Genomic DNA, 21,718 nt, shown 5'->3' with positions numbered 1-21,718 from the left:
CCCTTCTGGTGTGTCCCCAGCAATGCAGACCTGGCTCACCTCTTCTCAGGGGTGTATTTTCACTGTGCCCTTTAGGCAGAACCTGTTTGGCTGGTGGGGGGAAGTGCAAGTTCTGGCCAGGTTTACAGCTGAGAAAAGAAAGTAAGGCTTGCATCACATCAAACGCTGGCTGCTCCTGGCTGCCCATGGCTCTCGTCAGGAATGTCACTGGGACCGGCCCCTGCTTGTGGACTCGCATTCCATGTGACTGACTGGCTTGCATCGCTGATTTGCAGGGAGTCTCCTCCACCTGGCCCTGGTGGTGGGGTTTGTGGGCCCCAGAGGTCACACAAAGTCCCCATAGCCTGCTGGGGGAGGGGAAGTGTCTGGCCAGTTCACTAGCACATATTTTCCTAAATTGCAATAACCTTTCTGCCTTGAAGAAGGACGATTAAAGAGATTAAATCTCCCCTCATCTCTTCTCTACAACTCTTTGCTGCTAAGCAAAATTAAATGCAAAATTAGATAATTTTCAGGTCAGTTAAGTCTTTTCTTATTTGTGGGTGGATTTGCAAAGACTCGGTAATGAGGTCGATGGTTTTCCATCCTGGCACTGACTTTATGGAAGACGAAAGTCTTGAAAAGTGGAATGTTGTTTTTCCTGTCACAGAAAAGCAATAAGGCCGGCATCCATCCACCACCCAGTGTATTTCCTAAGAAACCTGCATGTTTTGGGCACGGTGGCCTTTTGGACTAGATAGAAATATGATAGCTGCTGGCTAGTTGTGGGTAAGGCAGACAGTGATATTCTGAAGAAAGACATGAAAATATCTGTGAATTGTGTGTATCACTTCAATTAGAATTTGTAAAAGACTCATGTATTTCTTTTCACACTTTTATCTTCACCATCTCTCCCACCTGTTTCCATCCACAAGGCAAAAGGAAATACTGAATAACAAATGATGGCTACTTTATCTTCTGATGCCTTGCTCCATTTTTTAAATTATTAGATGAGTTCCTTGATTCTAATATCCAAATGTCGCGTGGAGTCCTGCCGCAGGGGTTTTTGTTGGCACAGAAACACTCTGCTCCTAAGAAAGAAAGATGGGAACCCAGAAGAAGTAGCTTTGTGACTTTGAACGTAGTATCCTTTTTGGAAATGTGGTTATTCTGTCTCTCTGTCCTCCCCCCATTTCTCTCTGTCTCTCTCACAAACACACACACACACACACACACACACACACACGCACACACGGTTCTAGATGGTCCTTTGACCTGAACCCATCACCCCTACTTTCCCTTGCTTCTCCGTCTGGGGTGAACCAGGTAAGGGAACTGCTACCCACCGTGGCCGTTTGTATGTTGAGCCATTGACTATTTCACGGCTCACAGTAGTTGGAGATACTAGATCCACTAGCAACATTCCTCATGTACGTACGTTACCAGCCTTTCCTTTTATTCACTGTATCTTTTTTATTATGATGGTAAAATAGACATTATGTAAATTGACTGTTTGAACCATTCTTAGGTGTTCAGTTCTGTGCCGTTAAGCACATTCACGTTGTCGTGCAGCGATCACCAGTCGGTCTCCTGAACTCCCCCATCTCTCCCCCGTCCCCCGCAACCACCATTCTGCCTTGTCTCTACGAATTTGACTCCTCTGGTGCCTCATATACCAAGTGGGATCATACAATATCTGGCCTCTCACTTAGCCTAATGTCTTCAAGGTAGCATGTGTCAGGATTCCATCCTTTTTAAGGCTGAATAATATTCCGTTGTATGGGGTGGACCACATTTTGCTTGTACGTTCATCCTTCGATGGCCGCTGGGTTACTTCCACAACACAGCTGCTGTGAGTCGTGGCGCTGTGAACATGGGTGGACCGATAGCTGGCTAAGTCCGTGCTTTCTGTTCTTTTGGCTGCATGCCCAGAAAGGATGTGTATATAACCTGATTCTTTCTACGCTGTATTTCCCGAGTGGGTCCAGTGCGTGAAAAGGCTGTTCCTTAGGGACCAGGCTGTGGGCCGCTGCTCCCTGGGGTTGTGCTGTGCTCAGCCCCTCGCTGCAACCCCAGCAGCAGCTCAGCACTGGACCAGAGCAGGAGCCCGACAGAGGCTCGGGAACGGCCGAGTGGACTAGAGAAACGTGTAGAGTTTGTGAAACTCGAGGACGGCGGACGGGCAGCCCTTTAGGATGAAGCCCCGTAGGGGCACAGACAGGGAGGGCTCTAGCCTGGTCCTCTTAAACTCACGGTCGGCATTTTCCGCAGCCCCCGAGAAGACATATGCTTCTGAGCAGTTTTTTTCCAACTGAAGGCAATACGGAGTGAGAAGAAAAGCAGAGCAATTCATTTTCACAAATTGACTTTTTAACAGAATTAATTAACTTTTAAATTGCTACTTGAAACCCTGAAGTCGCGTTTCAAGAGGACAATGTGTGGGACAGAGAAACGGAGTTGAGCAGATTTCGAGAAGTGATGCGCGGTCAGTCCGTGTTTTGGACATTTTACCAAGGCTTTGAACCTGAGTGCTGATGGTAGATTACCTCATTACAGGCAAGAGACGAAGCAGAGCCTGGCGAGCTACTATTGTGTCTCTTCCTTATTGATTGAATACATCTTGGGCTCCTGGATCTTTCTGTCGAGGGCAAGATCATTGTGAACAGGAAGAAATGATTCAGTTTTTGCTTTCATTCTATTGCTAGCCTCACAAGAAGGAACACTTTATGATCTGGTTAAATTCAGTGAATTTTTATGGAGTCCCTGCAAGGCATGGTATTAGCTACTGGGTGAAATTCAATGATTAATACACATTTGCTTCCCCCCAGGAGTTTGGTCTGGAGGGAGAGACAGACAGAGAGATAAGCAACTCTGCAGGGCTGTGGGGGGGTCACAGAGTTGATAGGACAGGTCAGGAGCAAGCAATTAATTCAGGCTGTTCTTGGTTGGGGCCGAAAGTCAGAATTCAGTGAGGACCCGGAGAGGGATGTGAAGGCAAAGGCAGGCCTTGCGGACAAGTGGGGTCTTCAGAGGTGGTGAGAGAAGGAGAAGCTTTGGCAGGCCCAGGGAGCCTGGGGGGGGCGGAGGAGGGGACTGGGGGTAGGTTGAAGTCAGATATCACAGGGCTTAATGATGTGCTGGAGAATTTAGGCACTATTCAGAAAGTCAACGGAAATGATAAGATTTCAGAGTGAGATTTAAAGAAGATAATTCCGGTGATAGAAGAAAAGAGAGTTTATGCAATTAATGTAAATTTAGCTGGGAGATCAGCCAAAATATCATTTTTTCAGCTCGGTGAAAACTTGGGCCAGGCAGAGTGGGGTGGTGGAGACACCACAAGGTCCCCAGGGCTGCGGTCGGTTCACCACACAACTTTGAGCAAGTCACAACTCCTCTATAGGACGCTGTGTTTTCATCTGTTAAATGGGTTGATGGACTGTCATGGTCTTTTTACCCTAATGTCAGAGTAGTCAAGTAGGTGTTTTTGTTCTTCCTTGAATAAGAGTTATAGTTCATCTGGTCCTTTTTCTGTACCAGTTGGGATGATCATATAATCATATGATTATGCTTTATTCTGTTACTGTGGCGAATCACATTGATTGGTTTTGGATGTTAAACCAACCCTGTATTTCTGAAATCACCGCAACTTGGCTTCTTCTGTGTAAGGAGAGGAAATCCATTAGCATGATGCTTTAGACGTGGTGGACTTTAGGAACGCATGGGCCTGTTGGCCTGTCAGGGAACTCCAAGCTGGATGTTGTCATTTGCTGGGGAGCCATCAGGAGTGCAGTCTGAGGCTCAGAGATGACTGACTCTGGCCGAGGGTTGAGGATGGGACCGCACAGGGCTTTGTCACTATGTCCCTTGATCCATGCTGGCCTCTGGCTTTGTACAGCCCCTCCACTGGCTGCTCAAACATGGGCACACTCTGAGCTGCTGTAAACTCTGATGAGCAAAATGGGAAAATTACGTATCCAACTCATAGGACTATTGTGAAGGTTAAATTAGTCTGAACATGTGAAACACTTAGCTCACTGACTAGCGGAGAAAATAGGCTCAGTAAATAATGTCAGTCAGTGTCATAGCGGCAGCGTTATTGCCATCACCACCATCATCCTCCTCATCACCATCACCACCATCGTCATCACCACCACTGTCACCACCACCACCACCATTACCGTCACCACAGTCACCACCGTCACCGCCACCGTCCCCACCATCGTCATCACCATCACCACCATCACCATCACCATCACCATCACCACCATCACCAACACCGTCCCCACCGCCGTCACCACCGTCACCACTGTCCCCACCGCCGTCACCACCGTCACCACCGCCGTCACCACCGTCATCATGGTATGCCAGTTACACCAGCAGCAGCAGCAGCAGCTTCATCCGTAGTATCACCATCAGTGTTACTAATATGGGGGCAGTGGAAACCCTCCCTGTGATTTATGAGCCACGCTTCTTTCCTGACACCCCTGGGCAGCTGTTTTTAGGGTGATCAGGAGATTGAGCAGAGCTGATGACTGTCCCTGTTCACATCTCGGAGGCATACGTGCTGTGTGGGCACAGACTGGAGTGTTAACGTGGAGACAGAAAGATCCAGGTGCCCATGAACCCTAGGCTCATGCCTGCCCTTCCAGAAACAGAAAAAACACCACCCTGGGAAAGAAGCGTCATGCTGTATTCATCTCTGCATCTGTTCCCATGTCACTTTTCACACGAGCAACAAGTCATGCTTCTACACTGCACGCTGCAGCCAGGATTGAGAGGGTCACAGGACTGTGCAGGCGTGCCCAGTGCCACCCATCGCAGCCAGGCTAGTCAAAAGAGAAATGGATCTGAGGGAGAGGCGTATAGCCCCGCAGCTGGGGGAAGCGAATGCCATACCCTCCGAAGATGTGAATGCATACTTGGTGACCATATTCTCTTGTGGAGCTGTTCCCGGATCTTAACTCTGGGAAAATAAAGAAGACAAATTGGCTGACTTGCAGAAAGGCTGCCATCTTTGTGCTTCTGTCAGGCAAAGACCTTTTTAAACCCAGGTGCCATCTATCATCATCCTTCATTAAGGAGAAGACACTTTTGCTCTTTCTGGTCCCTGCTCTCACCCCCCAATAGGGGGCATCTTTGGAAGGTCAAATAATCAGAATGAAGAATAATCTTTTAAATTGAATCCTTTTGGATTTACCTAAGAAAAATGTACTGCATTGTTCTCATTTTTCTGTCACCCAAGAATTGGTGAACCTCAGCCACAGGCTTGTCAGATTCAGATGCCTGCAGTTGGGACCCCTGCAGTTGGGACCCCTGCTCCAGCTGCCTTAAGCATTGAATAAATAAATAAGCCACAAAACACTGTGTTCCCATTGTTTTTCCTACACCTCCCTATACGTGTTTCCTACTGCTGCTGTAACAAATTATCACAGACGTGGAGGCTTAAAACAATACAAATTGATACTCTTGCAGTTTCAGAGATCACAAGTCCTACAGTCAAGGTGTGTTCCTTCTGGGGCTCTGGGTGAGAATCCGTGTCCCTCTCGCCTTTTCCAGTTTCTGGAGGTGCCCATGGTCCTTGGCTTGCAGCCCCTTCCTTGCTCACTTCGACCTCTGCTTCCATCATCACATCTCCTCTCCGACTCGGACCCTCTCGTCTCCATCTTACATGGACCCTCGTGATTACACTGGGCCCACACGGATAATCCAGGACCAGCATCCGCATCTCAGATCCTTACCCTGATTACATCTGCCATGTCAGGTGGCATTGTTACAGCTTCTGGGATTCAGACGTGGGTGACGTGGGCGGGGGGCCATTATTCTATCTACTTCACTCGCCCCCTCCCTCCCACTCCCCTGTGCAGTAATCGTATATAGTTGATTTGCTTTTAATATGGGACTGTTTAGGCAGTAATACTAAGAAGAACAAACGGCGGGGGGCTGGGCCGCCACCTGCTGTGTCATCTGGGGCCGTATGCCTTAACCCTCTGGAGGCCCTTTTTTCCTTCATCTGTAAAATCAGGGATCTTTAGGGCTCATTGCAGAGTTAAATTGGGAGTTTCTGTATTCATGTGTGAGATTTTCACAACTGCTTCTGTCTGCCTCCTTCAGAGACGGAGGGGGCAGTTCCTTAAAGGTTTTCGCGGGTGTGCCTTCCCGAGTCACACAGACCTGCATGTGTTTAGAGGGGACGTGCTCGGTTTCTTTTATTTCTATTATTCCTGGTGTGTTTACGTTTTCCTTGTCCATAAGAGAATAGACACGCTACCTGGTGCTGTGAAGAGCTGTGGTAAACGCCCGTGTGTTTCCTCTTGGCTGGGGCATATGGTGACACAGAACTGCAAGGCAAGGGCATGCTCTGAGCTTCCTGGACCTCATGCAGTTCTTTCTTGTTAAAGAGTCGCCATGAAATGCTGCATAAACTTCAGTAACTACTAATAACCATTTATGTTAGTTGAGGACATTACATTTTTATGAATTTTGGTGGAAATACCAGAAAATCCCTGGGAAAATGGAGTTGTCTGCGTATGTATGGCTTTGGATGTTTTCGGATTTTTGCGAGCATGTGATAGTAAGCTTGCGCTGGCTTCTCAAAAGGATTCTGGTACCGACAGGAGTCTTTGCTGCAGGACACCCCAGTCCTCTCGGCCACAATAAGAGCCTTTGCCATTTACTGAGTATTCACTGTGGGACCCCATTGCGCTCTATCGCCAAGTCTGTCAGCAGCGTTCTTTTCTGTAAGACACAAAACGCATATGATCCTATGAGGTCTAAGTGTCAATATCCTTATCCGACAGACAGGGAAGCTAAAGATGGAGAGGGTGGGTCATTTGCTGGAGGTCACCCAGGGCCTCCGGGCAGAGGTCTTGCCCTGCATTTTGTCTGTCTCTGGAAACCACGGACATCAAGCCAGGGAGGCTGCCGGGGGCCTGAAAGTCTGAGTGCTGTCACAGCCAGAGGTGGCTCAATTCTGGAGCTGACAACAGGGATTCAGAGTTCTGTGGCAAAAGATGTTTGGAGAAGGGGGTTGAAAAAGCAAACACATACTTCGACCTGGCTTTCTGGAAGAGATGGCGCCCTGTGGGAAGACCCGTTTGGTGACGGGAGACAAGTCGTACACACGGGAGTGGGACAGGCCAGCTTCTTTCCTTCAGGGCAAAGGCGGGACGCCCATACTGTGTGGTTGGGACATGAGTTGTGTACCACGAGGGACCCACCGTGCCTGCTGGGGCGGTTTGCACGTGATATGACCAAGGGTAATTTTAGAGAGGGTCACCGTAAGGCTCTCACGTAAGGGCAGCCTAGTCTTTGGGGTGTTCAGGATGTACGAGAAATTGATCAGGGGGTTGGAGATGAGGTTTCCACCGTTATGACACCTTTTGAGGAGAACCCTTGAGAAGGAGGGACATGACTGGATCACTGTATTTTTAATTGGGAGTAGAATAATTGAATCATTTTTTCGTCTAAACAGTTCCTAACATCCTTTTTTCACTGTAACAGTTGCCTTTATCCCATAATACTTGAGTACACGTGTAGTCTGAATTTTATGATATAACTTTTAGGGCTTATCTAGAATAGGAACTGCTTTATGTCAGGATAAAGATTGGGGATTTCAGAGATTCGTCGAGTATTGCCATTTTTAAGGATTTCTTCTTAATATTGGGAATATTTTTGCCTATTTGATTATAGCATAGCTTTTTGGCTTAATAGCAATATACTGTGTTTCCCCGAAAATAAGACCTAGCCGGACAATCAGCTCTAATGTGTATTTTGGAGCAAAAATTACTATAAGACCCGGTCTTATAGTAAAGTAAGACCGGGTCTTATATTAAAGTGAGACCCGGTCTTATATTAAAATAAGACTGGGTCTTATATTAAAGTAAGACCCGGTCTTATATCAATTTTTGCTCCAAAATATGCATTAGAGCTGATTGTCCGGCTAGGTCTTATTTTCGGGGAAACGAGTGAGTGTGTGTGTGTGTGTGTGTGTGTGAGATTTTTTTTTTTTCTTTTTTCCTTTTCCCAGTTTGGTTTCCAAAGAGTATTCAGTCCACATGTAATGGATTCATAGGAAAAAGTCAGCTAATAAAAAAGTTAATTAATGGAAACACAAGTAGTATGTGAAGTGATAATTAAAATGTTGTTAACAGTACCCTCAGTTTTCTTCATATGACAAACATTATTCAGCCCCTAAAAGAATAAACTTCTGATACATGGTACCATGTGCACGAACCTTGAAAACATGCTAAGTGGGAGAAGCCAGACACAAAAGGACAATACTCTATGACCATCTATCTGAGAAAGGTAGAGTAGCTGAAGTCAGAGAGACAGAAAGTAGATTTGGGTTTCCAGGAGCGGGGCAAGGGAGGAATGGGAGTATTACTTAATGGGTGTGAGTTTTCTGCTTGGGGTGATGAAGACGTTTTGGAAATTCATAGTGGGGATGGTAGCACAGCGTTGGGAATGGGACTAAGGCCACTGAATTGTACACTTAAAAATGGTCAGCAAGGCAAACTCTGGATCATACAGTATATTTTACCACAATTAAAAAAAAAATCACTTACGGTTGTCTGGTATCATGAGTAGTTATGAATCTCTTCTGCTTAAATGATGACCCTTTATTTTTGTTTCTTGAAAGCAAAGGCTACTTTTGTGGGCATCAGAGGATGATCCAGGGAAAGTCTGAATATGTTTTAATATTAAAAACAAGCAGAAACAACTCAGCCTCGTGACTTCTACCTCTTCTAATATCTTCTTACCCTTTTTTCTTTCTTCACAGCTTTTTATAACTATGATGCTAGGGGAGTGGATGAACTTTCTTTACAAATAGGAGACACCGTGCACATTTTGGAAACATACGAAGGTGCGTATACATTTTGGTATCTGTTCTCTTGTGTTTTGGGGCAGTTAGCACGCTTTTTCAATGCTCAGTGGGCAAAGCATTACTCTGTTAAGAAAGCGTGTGTCCTCATCTTCTTTCTCATATGCCCCATATTCTTGCATGATGTGCCATTTCAGGTAAGAGCGGTAACGCGGCTCTCTGCTGTCTAAATCATGCTTTCTTAAGATGAAATTAAAACGGAAAATTCTTGGGTTTCAACACTAAAGCTTTCTGTTGAAAAAGTTGTTTTCATTTAAAACAAACTCATGGATTCTTTTTTTTGCAAATGTATGTAAATCCTGACTGTTAACAACTGGCCCCTTGAAAAAATTTTTTTGAAATACACGTAAGATATTTTGGTGTTGAAGCCGTTGTTTTGAGATGTTTGATGGCAGTGGTGAGACATTTCATGCTCACAGATTTCTCAGCAGCATCCTCAGAGGAACCCAAATTGTCACTTCTTATTTTTTCCTTTTTTTTTTCTTAAATCTGTGACCCCATTTTCCTAGGAGTGAACAGAGATTGTCACAGCTATGTGGGATGTGGTCCAGGGAAACAATTGCTATAAGTAGCCAATAAATAACACTGTTGGTGACAGTGGATTTCCGATGTCCTTGGTTGTTCAGGCAATTGTTTTTCATAGTTAGTGTTTACAGACTATTTGAACGGGCCACCTTTCGTTTTGCACTGCGATTATTATTGCAGAGAAGAGCGGCAAGGACAGGCTCGATTTTTAGAGTCCTCGGATTCTGGAGTTTTCTAAGATTGAGTTTCAGCGTTGGTGGCTTTATTTCCTGATCGAAGGGGTAACTCCCTTATAGCACAGGAATAAAAACAACTGATTAAAGTCGATAATTTCAACAGAAAAATTGCTTTTAGATTGGGTTTAGCCAAACCCTTCCAAGTAGGAGGCGGGGGTGGGAGAGGAATTGCAGACATCCCATAGGAATCAACAAATTGAACTTCAGACTCAGTCTTTGAAATCCACTTTGCACAGGAACGAAGCAGCAATGAGCTTTTCTGCGCTTGGCAAGCTGCAACTTGCTCCAGTATTCTTCGTAGCTTCCTGTGACAGGCACAGCCTCTTAAAATGTCCACGTCCATGTCCCTTATTTCTCCATGTGATGCATGCTGAGTTAGTGTTCTATTTCTTTTGCATCCTTTACCCTGCACAAGTCCTGTTGGGGAAAAAAAATGGCTCTAGTGGCGTATGCCTCGAAGCAGATGTAACACTGCACAACAGAGCTGGTCCTTAAGTGAATGAGTAGTTGTGATGGGTGCCTCCTGCTTGTTTTCAATTTTCACAGCTGACAGTTGTCTGCTCTCAGTATATATTGCCAATGGCTGAGAGGAAACAGAGAGAAATTAACTGGAGGTTAAGGATCAAGCCTCTCATCTCAGACCCTTTTCTGATCTGAAGGGAGAAATGCTCTTACATCTTTTTTGTTTTTGCCCCCCGGGTCAGTTGAAGCTGAAATCCTGGTTAATAAACACTGGGCAATGACATCATTCCTGAATAGACAACAGCTTCCTGTGCAGCCTGGGTACGTAGGGACTGCAGCTTCTTGTCCTTTCCTTCCTAAGAAGAATGTCCGCTTTAAAGCAGTGGAGTCCTTAAGCCAGTCAGTGGTCCTTGTTATACATTTAACTTAAAAACAAAACAAAACAAAACACTAACAACTGGATAGCAGGCATTTGACTTTTTTGGCCCATATGGGAAAGGACTCTTCAGTGAGCAGTTATTTGCTGGGCAAGTCCATCTTGTAAATTTTGATTAAAATATTCTAGTCTTTGTAAAGACCCTTTGATATAAAATGAATTTCCTTATTTGGAAACTGCCTTTTGGTTTGAATCAGAACCTGGTCAGAGAAATGCATCCAGGGAAGTAGTTTGGACTTTGGAAACTTGGTGATTTTATTACCATCGAGTATAAAGGGAATAATTGTTTTTCTACTGTTTCCTCTTGTTCTATTTGAATTTCACGGATTGTATTATTAGAATTTGGCATTTTCTGCTTCTATTTTCCTCCTCTCCCCTCCCACTTTTCCTCTAAGAAAATTTATTTCTGTTTGTCAAATTTGATTTTCTTTTTCTCTGTGATCCTTTTCAGGATATTACTGCGATTGCTCCAGAGAATATAATTTCTAAAGGATCACTCTCTATATTAAGGTTCAAAAAACAAATTTACCTTCAAGTTATGGTTAATTTCTCTCAGGCTGCTGAAGGCTTGGAGTGTAGAACAAGCAACAGGAAGTTTACAGGCCACTCTGAAGGTGGAAAGGGCTTTGAGGGGTCATTGAGGGCATGCCCCTGCCTGTATGCCATGTCCGGGGTCAAGCAGATGGGAGGGGTGAATGGAGATCGCAGATGTTTATTCAGTGACTGTCGCCAGACTAACCCTGTGCCAAGCCTGCCTAGCTTGCTGCTTGCTCATTTCCATAAGCGCTGGAGGCTGTACCTGAGGGACATTGCTGGCTTTGCACAAAGATTAGGAAATCATTCTTTTGATCAAACCGCAATCTCTGTCCTGCAACTCGGTTTGTGGTTTGCCCCGTGCTTGTATTAGGGAGTCTTGCAGTTTGTGAGCTCTTGGAGGGCAGAAAATTGGGTCCAGTCTGTTTCTAGATTTGCTCTGGCTAGGGCGGTGTCTGGCACATAGTGTGTGGGCTCAGTTGGTTGAAAGATTCATGCCTACAGAAAGTCCTGGGGAGGAAACCCATAGGTGTTCCTCTTGGTATGGAAAGCCACTGAACGAGAAACTGCCATCTGCTATCATAACGTCAAAGGAAAGATTTCCCCAGAGCTCACCCCTTTCTCCTGCCCCTTCTCACAGAAAACCCTTCGGCTGTGTTTGAAGTGGGTTTTTTGTTTGCTTATGTTTTTTTACTGGTTGGCGCGCATGTATTTTTCATGTATGTCAACGTGCTTGGTTGTAGGTCTGATTCTGTTTCTGACTTATGCCTCGGTGCTGTATTCTCAGATGCGCTCCTGTTGTCTGTGTAGATGTAGTCCGAGGCCCCCACGTGCGTGCTCCCCACGGTTTACCACCTGCCCTCCCAGCTGCAGGCACTCGCCTCGGCCCCACTGCCGGCCGCCTAGATCATGCTGCCGTGCCGTGGCGTGCTGTGTCTGTCCCACCTGGCATGGATGGGCGTGCAGATGTCCTTAGGTTGCTTTCCCAGGAGGGGCCGGGTGTGGGGATAGGTAGGGCCAGCTGTTCCCACACTAATTGCCACAGTTTGCACTCCCACCCACAGTCCCCAGGGCGACTGTCCTGCAGTATCACAATCTCTACCACGCTAATAATTGTGCAGTAATACTGTTTTCTAAGTTTTCATTTCCCTGGTTTAAGTTGAGCATCTCTCATATATGTGTAAGTCTTTTGGGTTTCTTCTATGCCCTGTTTATAGACTTTCTTTACATTTTACTTGGGTTCTGTCTTTTTCTTGTCACTTTGCAGTATTTTCTTGAATGTTCTAGGACATTAATCCCTTGTCAGTTCCAGAAAAGAAAGGGCATGTTAATCTTGAAAATGTAGGGACGACACAATGACAGGAGCGAGGACAGTCCTTTCCATTGAGGACGTGTAGCTTTGGACAACCGGCTGTGTTGACCTCTCCATTCCTCCACGTCACCGTGTGCGAACGCCGTCCTCGACGGGCTCCGACGCTGCGCTGGCACGTGGGAACCGCTGACGTGGATGGTTTGGCTCTGAGGAGACGATCCTCCCACTGCAGCTGCAGTCTAGACATTCTGTGTCTGCGGGGCCCCCGGCCATCTGTGTGTCCCCCTTCGGGAAAGCGCAGTGGGTACAGTTGGTCCTCTCTAGGTCTTAGCACAGCCCCTGCAAGGTGCCCGGGAGTGTGCAGCTCCTGTTCTGACTGCTCACGAAGCATCTGTTTAATAATTGCCTGAGGACTTTGCTCATTTCCTCCCCGTCGCTTTCTGCTTTTCCCCACCTCTGGTTGTGGAAACAACTACTGTTTAAGGGGGGGAGCTGGCATTGCCGTGGGATTTGCCCACGCTCAGTTTCTGGGCTGATCCCGCACCCCTGGTTTCTAAGGCCTGACTTGCTGATACTGTATGAAACCTCGTATTTGGTTACTCCCTGGGAATTTTCCCACGTGCACCTTCTACGTGCTCGCGCGGTTCTCTGGCCGTCCTCTTCCTCCTGTGTGGCAGAGTTGGAATGTCTCTGAGCTTCTGATATACTTTCCCCCAGCGAGGTGACCTAAAGCGACGTTGGCGTGTTCGGGACATGGAAACTGACTGTAGTGCTGTAATGGAGTTGTTGGGCGGCTGGTGCCTAGCCGTGGACCCACGGGGTTTTGTGGGGACAGTGTCTGAGTAGGGGTGCCAAGGATGTGGTCAGGTCTGGTCTGTCCTGCAGGGACTCTTCCACTGAGCGTGTCATTCATGCCAGCAGTCCAGCGTGTGTGTCTTCTGCTTTCCCTGTTGTCTTTCTCTCCCTCAGGAGGGATGGGAACTGGAGCCCAGGCCAGAGCCCAGGGGGTAGGAGGGCCCGGTTCTGGGCCACTGCTTCCTGCGGAGGGCTGCGCCTTTGTCACAGAAGGACTTTGTGGGGTTGTGGCCGCTCCAGGGCAGAGCCCTCTGTGCGGAAGAGGGAGGGGTCCCAGCTCTCAATAGGATTTCTGTTGTGCAGCAGCTCTTGATGATCTGAGGATGCTGGTATTTGCACTTGGCAGTGACCCTGATCCAAGTCGGAGAGACGGAGAGAGAGGAAAATGCGCGCTCAGGGAGTCTGCTCCGGGGCGATCTGTCAGGAGAATGTTCGTCCTCCCAGAATTGTGCTTCTTACCTCCCAGTTGACGCCTTCAAGGCCACGTGCGGCTCCCGGAGCCAAAGGAGCCATGTCTGTCCACTCAGGCTGTGGCCAGTTCTCCAGGACGGCTCTGAGACGCCCTCTACAAAACCCCATAGTTTATCTCCAAGGCATTGGCATTATCTAATTCTGGTGACGAACTGCCGTCCCAGGTCCTGCAGTGCAGTTCCACACTGCGTGAGGTGTGGCCGGGACCCCGGGACTCTCCGTGTACTAACCGTGTCAACTTTGTGTTTCTTTAGGGTGGTACCGAGGTTACACCTTAAGAAAAAAGTCGAAGAAGGTAAGTCCTTTTTATTAAACCCATTGCATTCCCCTTCATAAATCACCATGAGAAGAAATCAATTCTGTCTCCTTTGTATCTAAGAGTTTTCCGTCTATATCTCTTTCTCTGACTTTAAACAATATATGGGCTGAACTGTGTACTGCCCCGAATTGTTTTTTTCTGAACAGTATGTGTATGTAGAAATTGCAGCTGCATTTCTGTGACTGAATTGCTGGGCTGTGAGACGGTGTTGACCTGCTGTCGTGGAACGTGGAAACTTCTTCTTTCCCTGGTGGAGTTTTTATCTAGTTTCAGCGCAGGATGCATAAGAGAATGACCTGGGTACAATGACTTTAGAAAACCACAGCACCAAAACACTAGGCGTGATTTTCAGTTTTACATTATTGTTGCTGATAAAGGAACAGGTTTGCCGAGCTCGTGTGTGCTCCTTTCCCTCTCGCTCGTAACTATTTTGATACCACTTAATGTCAGCTGGCAGAAGAAGAACGTTCTGCTTTCGCAGGGCAGCTGGCATGTGTGGTTGTGTGAATGTCTGAATCTTAGACGTGCAGTTACACCCCGGTCATTGTGTGGGACACTCCTGTACACAGTTTGGCTGTGGCTTTCCGTTCTTAGCTCCACAAAACCGAATTACAGCTCTGCTCTTTTATTTGGTGATTTTGAAGTCATGTCCATTCTAAGCTGTGGTTAGGCTGTCCCCGTTAAGTTCTACATTTTAATACCTAATTATGCTTGACAGACGGTTCATGTTACTTCTGCGTCTTACCCTTGCCTCTCATTATCTCCTCATTGGCTGGGCCGCTCTCCTGGCCCTCAGCCTGTAACTAAGGCTTCTGAAGTCCAGTGGTCGAGCAGCGCCCTTCCACTTCCACCCCTACCCCACCCCCACCCTGCCAGGCTCAGACTCCACCCACCGTGACCTGGGGCGTGAGGCCTGAACAAGGTAGGCTCCAGCCAGGAGGACGGGATAGATTTCTCCAGGGAAAGTTCTGTTCCGCGTGGATTGCCCTTCTGTCCTTAAGGGTGCCTTTCCTGTAGGTGCAGCCCTGAGTTTGAGCTGAGAAAGCCACAGCTCAGGACTTACTAATAATAAGAGAGGGTGGGATCATGGCCGACCAGGGGCCTTCCTCTCTGTGGCTCAGCTTCTGTCTTTCTGCCTCTCTCTTGCCCTCACTGTGCAAATTCTTTAAATGAAATTTGGCCACTTTTCTGGTAGGCAGGGGAGCATGAATCACTGGTGCCCTGCCCACCCCAGGCGTGATAAGTAGTGGTTTCTGGGTGGCCTGTGTAAATCCTGTGGGGCCAGATGCCGGGGAGCCCCAGACAGGAGCTTCTGTTCCCACAACAGGCGCCTAGAAGCCCCCGGTCCACTGATTGGATTTCTGCTCAGCCAGGACGCCGTGACACCTTGGGTGGTGCCACCCCCGAGCTCAGCCCAGGCGCCCCCGTGCTTGCATGTCAGGTGCTCCTCTGTGCTTCACAGGGAGGTGTTTTGCTTGCACAGGAAGCAGGACCAACACTCTTGGGGAAGCTCCTGGCCCTTGATGGCCTGTGTCCGACACTGCCCTCTTGAGCTGTGTCCTGGGCACTGTTCTGTCAGGCCGTGTGTGCTCTGCCCTGTGGAGAGGCAGAGACTGAACGTAGACTGTAGTAGCTCCCCCAGTAGACACGCAGCTGGGGCAAAACTCGCCTCCTTGCTGTATTTGATCAAATAGGCCCTCTGTTTGGAGACTGGTGAGAAATTCTCCGTGGGTCAGGTGAGTATTCAGTACATACGTGATGGCCAATGGTAGAAATTAACTTTCGATAACAATTTTAGCATTTTGAATGGAGGAACTGTCAGACACCATCACCAAAAATTGTCTTTAAGCATCAGCTGTCTGTTGATCTGCCTGGTTTCAGGTTGACAGTTAAAACAAGGTGGGACCTATGGAAAGACACAGGAAGATCCTGTGGAACTTTTTTCCTTGCAAACATTTTGCTTCCATTTTCTTATAAGACAGCAGCGGCCTCTGAAACACAAGCTGATTGAGCTGCCGTCTTTTATGCTTCTTTGTTTTCTGTGATATGTTATATGTGAGACACAGCATAAAACTTGCATAATTAATAACACTGATCCAGTCACCCCAAAACCCCTCCCTTTTTGGGGACAGTTGTTTGATTGGCAGTCGGTATTCATCTTGATAATAAAAACTGCTGTCTCTTTTTTTCTCCTAAAGGGTATATTTCCTGCTTCATATATTCATCTTAAAGAAGCCATAGTTGAAGGAAAAGGGTAAGTCTGGTCTTCATGTTTAAATGAAGGGTGCAGTGATAATATTTAGCCGTCTTGCTCTTTCATATGGCAGGGTAATATTAGGGGGCTAGAAAATGGGGGTGATTGGCCGTGCCAGGAGTTTTGGGAGAGAAAGGGGACTTCTGATTTAGAGGTTTGAGCAACATGGCTCTGAGCCTTTGAAGAGTCTACAAACCGCAGTGTTTGTCCTTGAACCTGATGTTGATTTTGGAAAGCCTCCTAGGGCTCTGTGCTTCCTCTGCGCTACAGCCCCAGCTCTGAACCCATTTTTCTAGAAGTCTTTACAGGCTTCGATACAAGTGGAGTTTAGGATGAAGCAACAGTTGTTAAATGGGGACATGTTAAAATTTACCTTTTGTCTAATTGTGGTGTATGTTTCTCAGAGGTTGTAAAAGTGATGTATCAGAGCATTAACAGGACATTTGCAGAACAGGAACCCATCAGGCAGGAATGGCAGTCGAACAGCCAGGTGTGAACTGGGAAGAAGGAACATTAAAATGTTTTCCTCGTTTGTCTCTGCTACATCTTCACACTCAGTTAAATATGTAAATTATAAAATTACTAATCATATGATTACTGCATAATGACATCCCTTTGGCTGATTACAAAATTGCCTTTCCAAGCACCGTGCTTTTAATGTATGGAAAGGACCTGCTCGGGTTCTGTGGTACCATGACACATCATTAAAGCGAAGAAAGTAATTTAGAGGCATATGTAAGTGGTGATAACTTGGAGCATGGTATTTTTATACAGATAAAATGTTTTGTATGCAACGTTTTAAAGGGAAGAGAAAAAAAAACAAAAACGGAAAAGTTTTGAAACTTTCCCCCAATTGTGGAAATGATTGAATAAAATGCATTCAGTGTATTTTCGCCTCTGTCAGAATCAGTGTAGGAGTCAGACTGTATGTGATTAATTTTTTAAAAAAGCACTTTGATGAATACAAACAAATACATATAAAATATAATTATGAAGCATAATGGTAAAGTGAACAGGAGATCATTTGATTCTCAATAAACAGACTCATACCCTGCCAGACAGACAGACAGACACAGACAGAGACACGGCTGTTCCCGTTACTGGGTCTAGTGTAGGAGCCCAGTATCAGCAAATGAGTGGAGCACTGGTGACAGAAACAGTTTGAAAACAGCTTCCCTGCTGATGCTTTGGGGGTCCCGGTGATTGTTCTCCAGCTGTTGACCTGGCCCTAACTGTCTGCTCTCCGCTGCTCCCGCCCAAGCCTACCTGCCTTATTCCCGCCTCCTTGTGGAGAACCTCCTGCCTTCAGACGTGACAGGTGATCTCACCCCTCCTCCTTTGCTCCATCCACCTTCCCTGTCGTCTCCTGGTCCTTCCTCCTTTCTAGCGCAGGCCACACTTCCGTCCCACCCTTGCCTGCCTCCATGTCTCTGGTTGGTCTCTCTCTTGCAGGACCTCTCTCATCTCTCTGTACACTGGCTTTCCTTCACTCTCAGACATCCCAAATCATTACTAAGGAACTGCTGTTGCCGACTCTGTACTTTGTCCTGCATAACCAAGGCAGTTTCCATTTGTCCCTTCTCCCATATTGACATGGTCACCCAATTTTCAGACTTAAAGTGTCTTCTCAGTCCTGCTTTTCTGGAGCGTTCCTGCAGCGTCAGACACAGTGGCCACCCAGCACTTACAGCTCGTTTCCTGTGATGCCTTCTTTCCCTGTTTCTGTTGCCACCTGACCCTGCTGTCCCCTGTGCCCGCTCCCCTCGGGGTGCTCTCCTTGGGCTCTCCTAGTTCCCTCTTGGCCCTGCCTTTCAGATGGCCTCTTGTTCTTGCACCCTCAGCTCTTCCCTATGGGTGATGCTTGGACCCGGACCTCCAGCCCTGACGTGTCCCTGACGTCTAGTTCCGTCACGCACAGCCAAGTAACTGATGTGAATCACGACCGTTGGTCGAGTGCCAGGCCCACTGCTCTTCCCACATGCCCTCCATGTCGTTCTTCCCCTCGGTCTTACCACCGACCCTGTGCGGCAGGCACTGTCGGGTTTCTGTAGCGCTGACGCCCCGCAGGTAACAGGGGTTACAAAGATAATGCAACACAGCCATATTAAATACGTAGACCCAGTTGACCCATCGGTCCAAGGACAGATCAGACCCATGCAAAGTGAGGCCGTTTCCCCGTGAGAGCGGCGTCTAACCGCGCTCCAGGCTCCTAACCAGTGGGAAGAGGCCCCTGAACTCAGCATGAACCTCGGGATCTGTAAGATGGAAAGCAGCCCGTCGCTGATGGATGTGCTCACACTGAGTGGAGAGAGAGTCTCCCTGGAGGCCTCGTGAGGATGACACTGCAGGGTGTAATGAACCACATTTTTGTCAGCATCCTTCCTGGGAAACTTGGTGACAGACTTGGCAGGGCTGTGTTCACAGTCGCATCTCATAGTAACTGGTGATGTCTCATCGGAGGTTAATTCCTAAAAGCAATTTGAGGAGTTGTCTGAGGGAGGGGTGGTCTCGTATGCATCCCTCCCCCCGACATCCGGTCGCTGCTGCCCCAGCAGGAGCACGTGGCTGGCCTCCCCCAGAGGCCGACTTTCTCTCGGGGGCTCCATTGTTTGTTCCTTTGGAAGCCCATCTCCCATCAATAAGCCACTGAAGGCCTGAACCCCAACTGCGAGCTGAAGTCCAGGGCTCATTGAAGGCCTGAACCCCAACTGCGAGCTGAAGTCCAGGGCTCATTGAAGGCCTGAACCCCAACTGCGAGCTGAAGTCCAGGGCTCATTGAAGGCCTGAACCCCAACTGCGAGCTGAAGTCCAGGGCTCATTGAAGGCCTGAACCCCAACTGCGAGCTGAAGTCCAGGGCTCATTGAAGGCCTGAACCCCAACTGCGAGCTGAAGTCCAGGGCTCATTGAAGGCCTGAACCCCAACTGCGAGCTGAAGTCCAGGGCTCATTGAAGGCCTGAACCCCAACTGCGAGCTGAAGTCCAGGGCTCATTGAAGGCCTGAACCCCAACTGCGAGCTGAAGTCCAGGGCTCATTGAAGGCCTGAACCCCAACTGCGAGCTGAAGTCCAGGTCCTGCCCACAGGTCTGGGCCCCTGCCAATCAAGTTGTGTGGCTGGGACCTGTGTGAGCCTCCCTGTACCTCTCACGCTGGCTGGAGTCTCATCTGTTCAGGACACCTGTCTGCTCAGGACCTTTGGGTCAGGTGGCCACAAACTCAGTCTCTCCACTGTCCCAAATATTAAGTCCTGTGTAGCACAATGCCTGACCCAGAGCGTGTGCCCGGAAAACAGTGGTTGATTTGATAAAAACAAAGCACAAATAGATACGGAGTTCAGAATAAGTCAAGGGTTAACCTGTTGAGGTAGAGAGAAAAGAGGATAATTAGGGTTTTGGGATCAGATAGAATACCTACGGACGGTGAAAGCTATAACCTCGCTGGTACTGTAGTTCATCACGGATAACTGCTTCATGTATTATCACATAATGAGTTTTATACATGATGGAAATGTAAAAATCAACTTAACCTAAACCTGCATTTTTGGGCAGCAGGATTGCTTAGTTGGTTAGAACACAAGCTCTGAATAGCACGGTTGCCTGTTCGATTCCCACATGGGCCAGTGAGCTATGCCCTCTACTGGATTGAAGACAATGAGCTGCCGCTGAGCTGCTGGTGGGGTGGCTGATGGCTCAGTTGGTTAGAGCACGAGCTCTCAACAAGGTTGCCGGTTCAATTCCCACATGGGATGGTGGGCTGCGCCCCCTGCAACTATGATTGAAAATGGCGACTGGACTTGGAGCTGAGCTGCGCCCTCCACAACTAGATTGAAGGACAACGACTTGGAGCTTATGGGCCCTGGAGAAACACACTGTTCCCCAATATTCCCCAGTAATAAAAAAAATTAAATTAATAAAAATAAACAAAAAACCCTGCATTTTAATGCCACACAGATTGGATGTAATGTATGGCCTGTATAAGATAGATGGGTACACATATTATAAATGTATTTCCACTTCCCAGACCTTGATGTTCTGAAGACTTTTGATGGGTAGCATTATTTACCTCTTTTATCTTAGTTGGACATCACAGGATAATGGACAGTCTCAGGCTTTGTCCAAACATTACTTGTGACACTTAAAGATGCATGTATTCTTATGTGTGGATACAGTCTGATTTGTGTGTTTTCTCTCCCGTTTGCTTAAATACTGGGGTGCCAAAAAAATGTGTACAAGTGGACACTTTGGTCACCGTTGCTCAAGCAGTAGTTCGCTGTAATCAGAAGTGTCTGGACGCTGATGGGAACCACTGTGAGCACCTCTGGTCATTGCAGAAGTCAAACGTGATTTGTATTCAGCTTTTGTTATCGGTATACATTGAGTATTACAATTTTAATAGATTTTTCCTTTCTTAAAATGCGTATACATTTTTTTTTGCACGCTCTGTGTTTAACTCTACGGCCTAGGTTTGGAATTTACAAGGTGCAACTCGCAGAGTTTAACGAAGTCATCAACTGAGCTCTCCTTTCCTCCTTTCCTCCCAGGCAACATGAAACAGTCATTCCAGGTGACCTTCCGCTCATTCAGGAAGTCACCACAACCCTGCGAGAGTGGTCCACCATCTGGAGGCAGCTCTACGTGGTGAGAGAACGGGGCGGTGAAGCGAAGCTTGAAAATAGAGAATGGTCTTTCTGGCCCCTTTCTGTGCCAATGGGATGCTTTTCTTTCCCTGGGAACCTCAAAAGCAGACCTTCTTGGACAGGGTGGTACTTAGAAGGACAAAGAAAGCAACAGGGTTCCATATTCTGCTCACCCTGGGGGGCGGTGTGCCCTTTGACCTGCTCCGTGGCAGGGTGCAGCCATGCTCACTGTGGTGAAGGCTGTAAAGGACCATCACGGCTTCCACCTTCCTTGTGCTGGGAAGGGAATGGGGCTGCTTTAGGGCTTTCAGAGACAAGGTTAGATGATCTGCATTGATGTACCTACCGTCCAAGTTTATATACTGGTCATGAAAATGAACATCTTCTCTTAAACTGTAGTAGGGGCTTATTTGTGGATGCAGGAGGAGGTGACTACGTATTTGTTTTTGCCATCGTCTGCCTGTAGGTATGCCTCTTCTCATTTGTGAAAAACTACATAGTCTGTTAGATTTCAGCATGTGTGTTGCAGAGGTGGTGAAACACTTTACAGCCCGGCTTTGTGCGCAGGTGTCCACTTCCCCTGATCGCGCCTGAGCACGGGCGAAGTCTTATGAATTTGGAGCGGTTGGGGCTGTGACATCTTCCGTTTCATATTCCCTCAGGGCATTTCTTTGCACATAAATTCCTAGTTGCAGAAGATTCCCTTTTGTTAGCCTGGACTTCTATTCAGAGTGTTGATTCCTCCTATGCTAATGTTGTCAGTGCAGAAGCTGGGCGACGCAGGAAAGTCGGTACATTGATTTCTCGGGAACGTAGACA

The 21,718-nt window shown here is 47.4% G+C and overlaps 1 protein-coding gene across 2 annotated transcripts in view; it reads left to right on the top strand.

Annotated features, from left to right (window-relative positions):
- The window catches only part of DOCK1 (dedicator of cytokinesis 1), a 455,780-nt gene that overhangs the window by 37,753 nt on the left and 396,309 nt on the right, over positions 1–21,718 (top strand). For both annotated transcript variants that reach the window (XM_033130588.1, XM_033130587.1), the window contains exons 2-5: positions 8,759–8,842; positions 13,946–13,986; positions 16,209–16,264; positions 20,804–20,900. In XM_033130588.1, coding sequence (XP_032986479.1) covers positions 8,759–8,842; positions 13,946–13,986; positions 16,209–16,264; positions 20,804–20,900 — 278 coding nt within the window. The remainder of the gene's footprint in view (positions 1–8,758; positions 8,843–13,945; positions 13,987–16,208; positions 16,265–20,803; positions 20,901–21,718) is intronic.

The sequence above is a fragment of the Rhinolophus ferrumequinum genome, chromosome 16, assembly GCF_004115265.2.
Source record: "Rhinolophus ferrumequinum isolate MPI-CBG mRhiFer1 chromosome 16, mRhiFer1_v1.p, whole genome shotgun sequence".
Taxonomy (NCBI): domain Eukaryota; kingdom Metazoa; phylum Chordata; class Mammalia; order Chiroptera; family Rhinolophidae; genus Rhinolophus; species Rhinolophus ferrumequinum.
The sequence above is the reverse complement of the archived record's forward strand: the minus strand, read 5'-3'. Positions and strand labels throughout refer to the sequence as shown.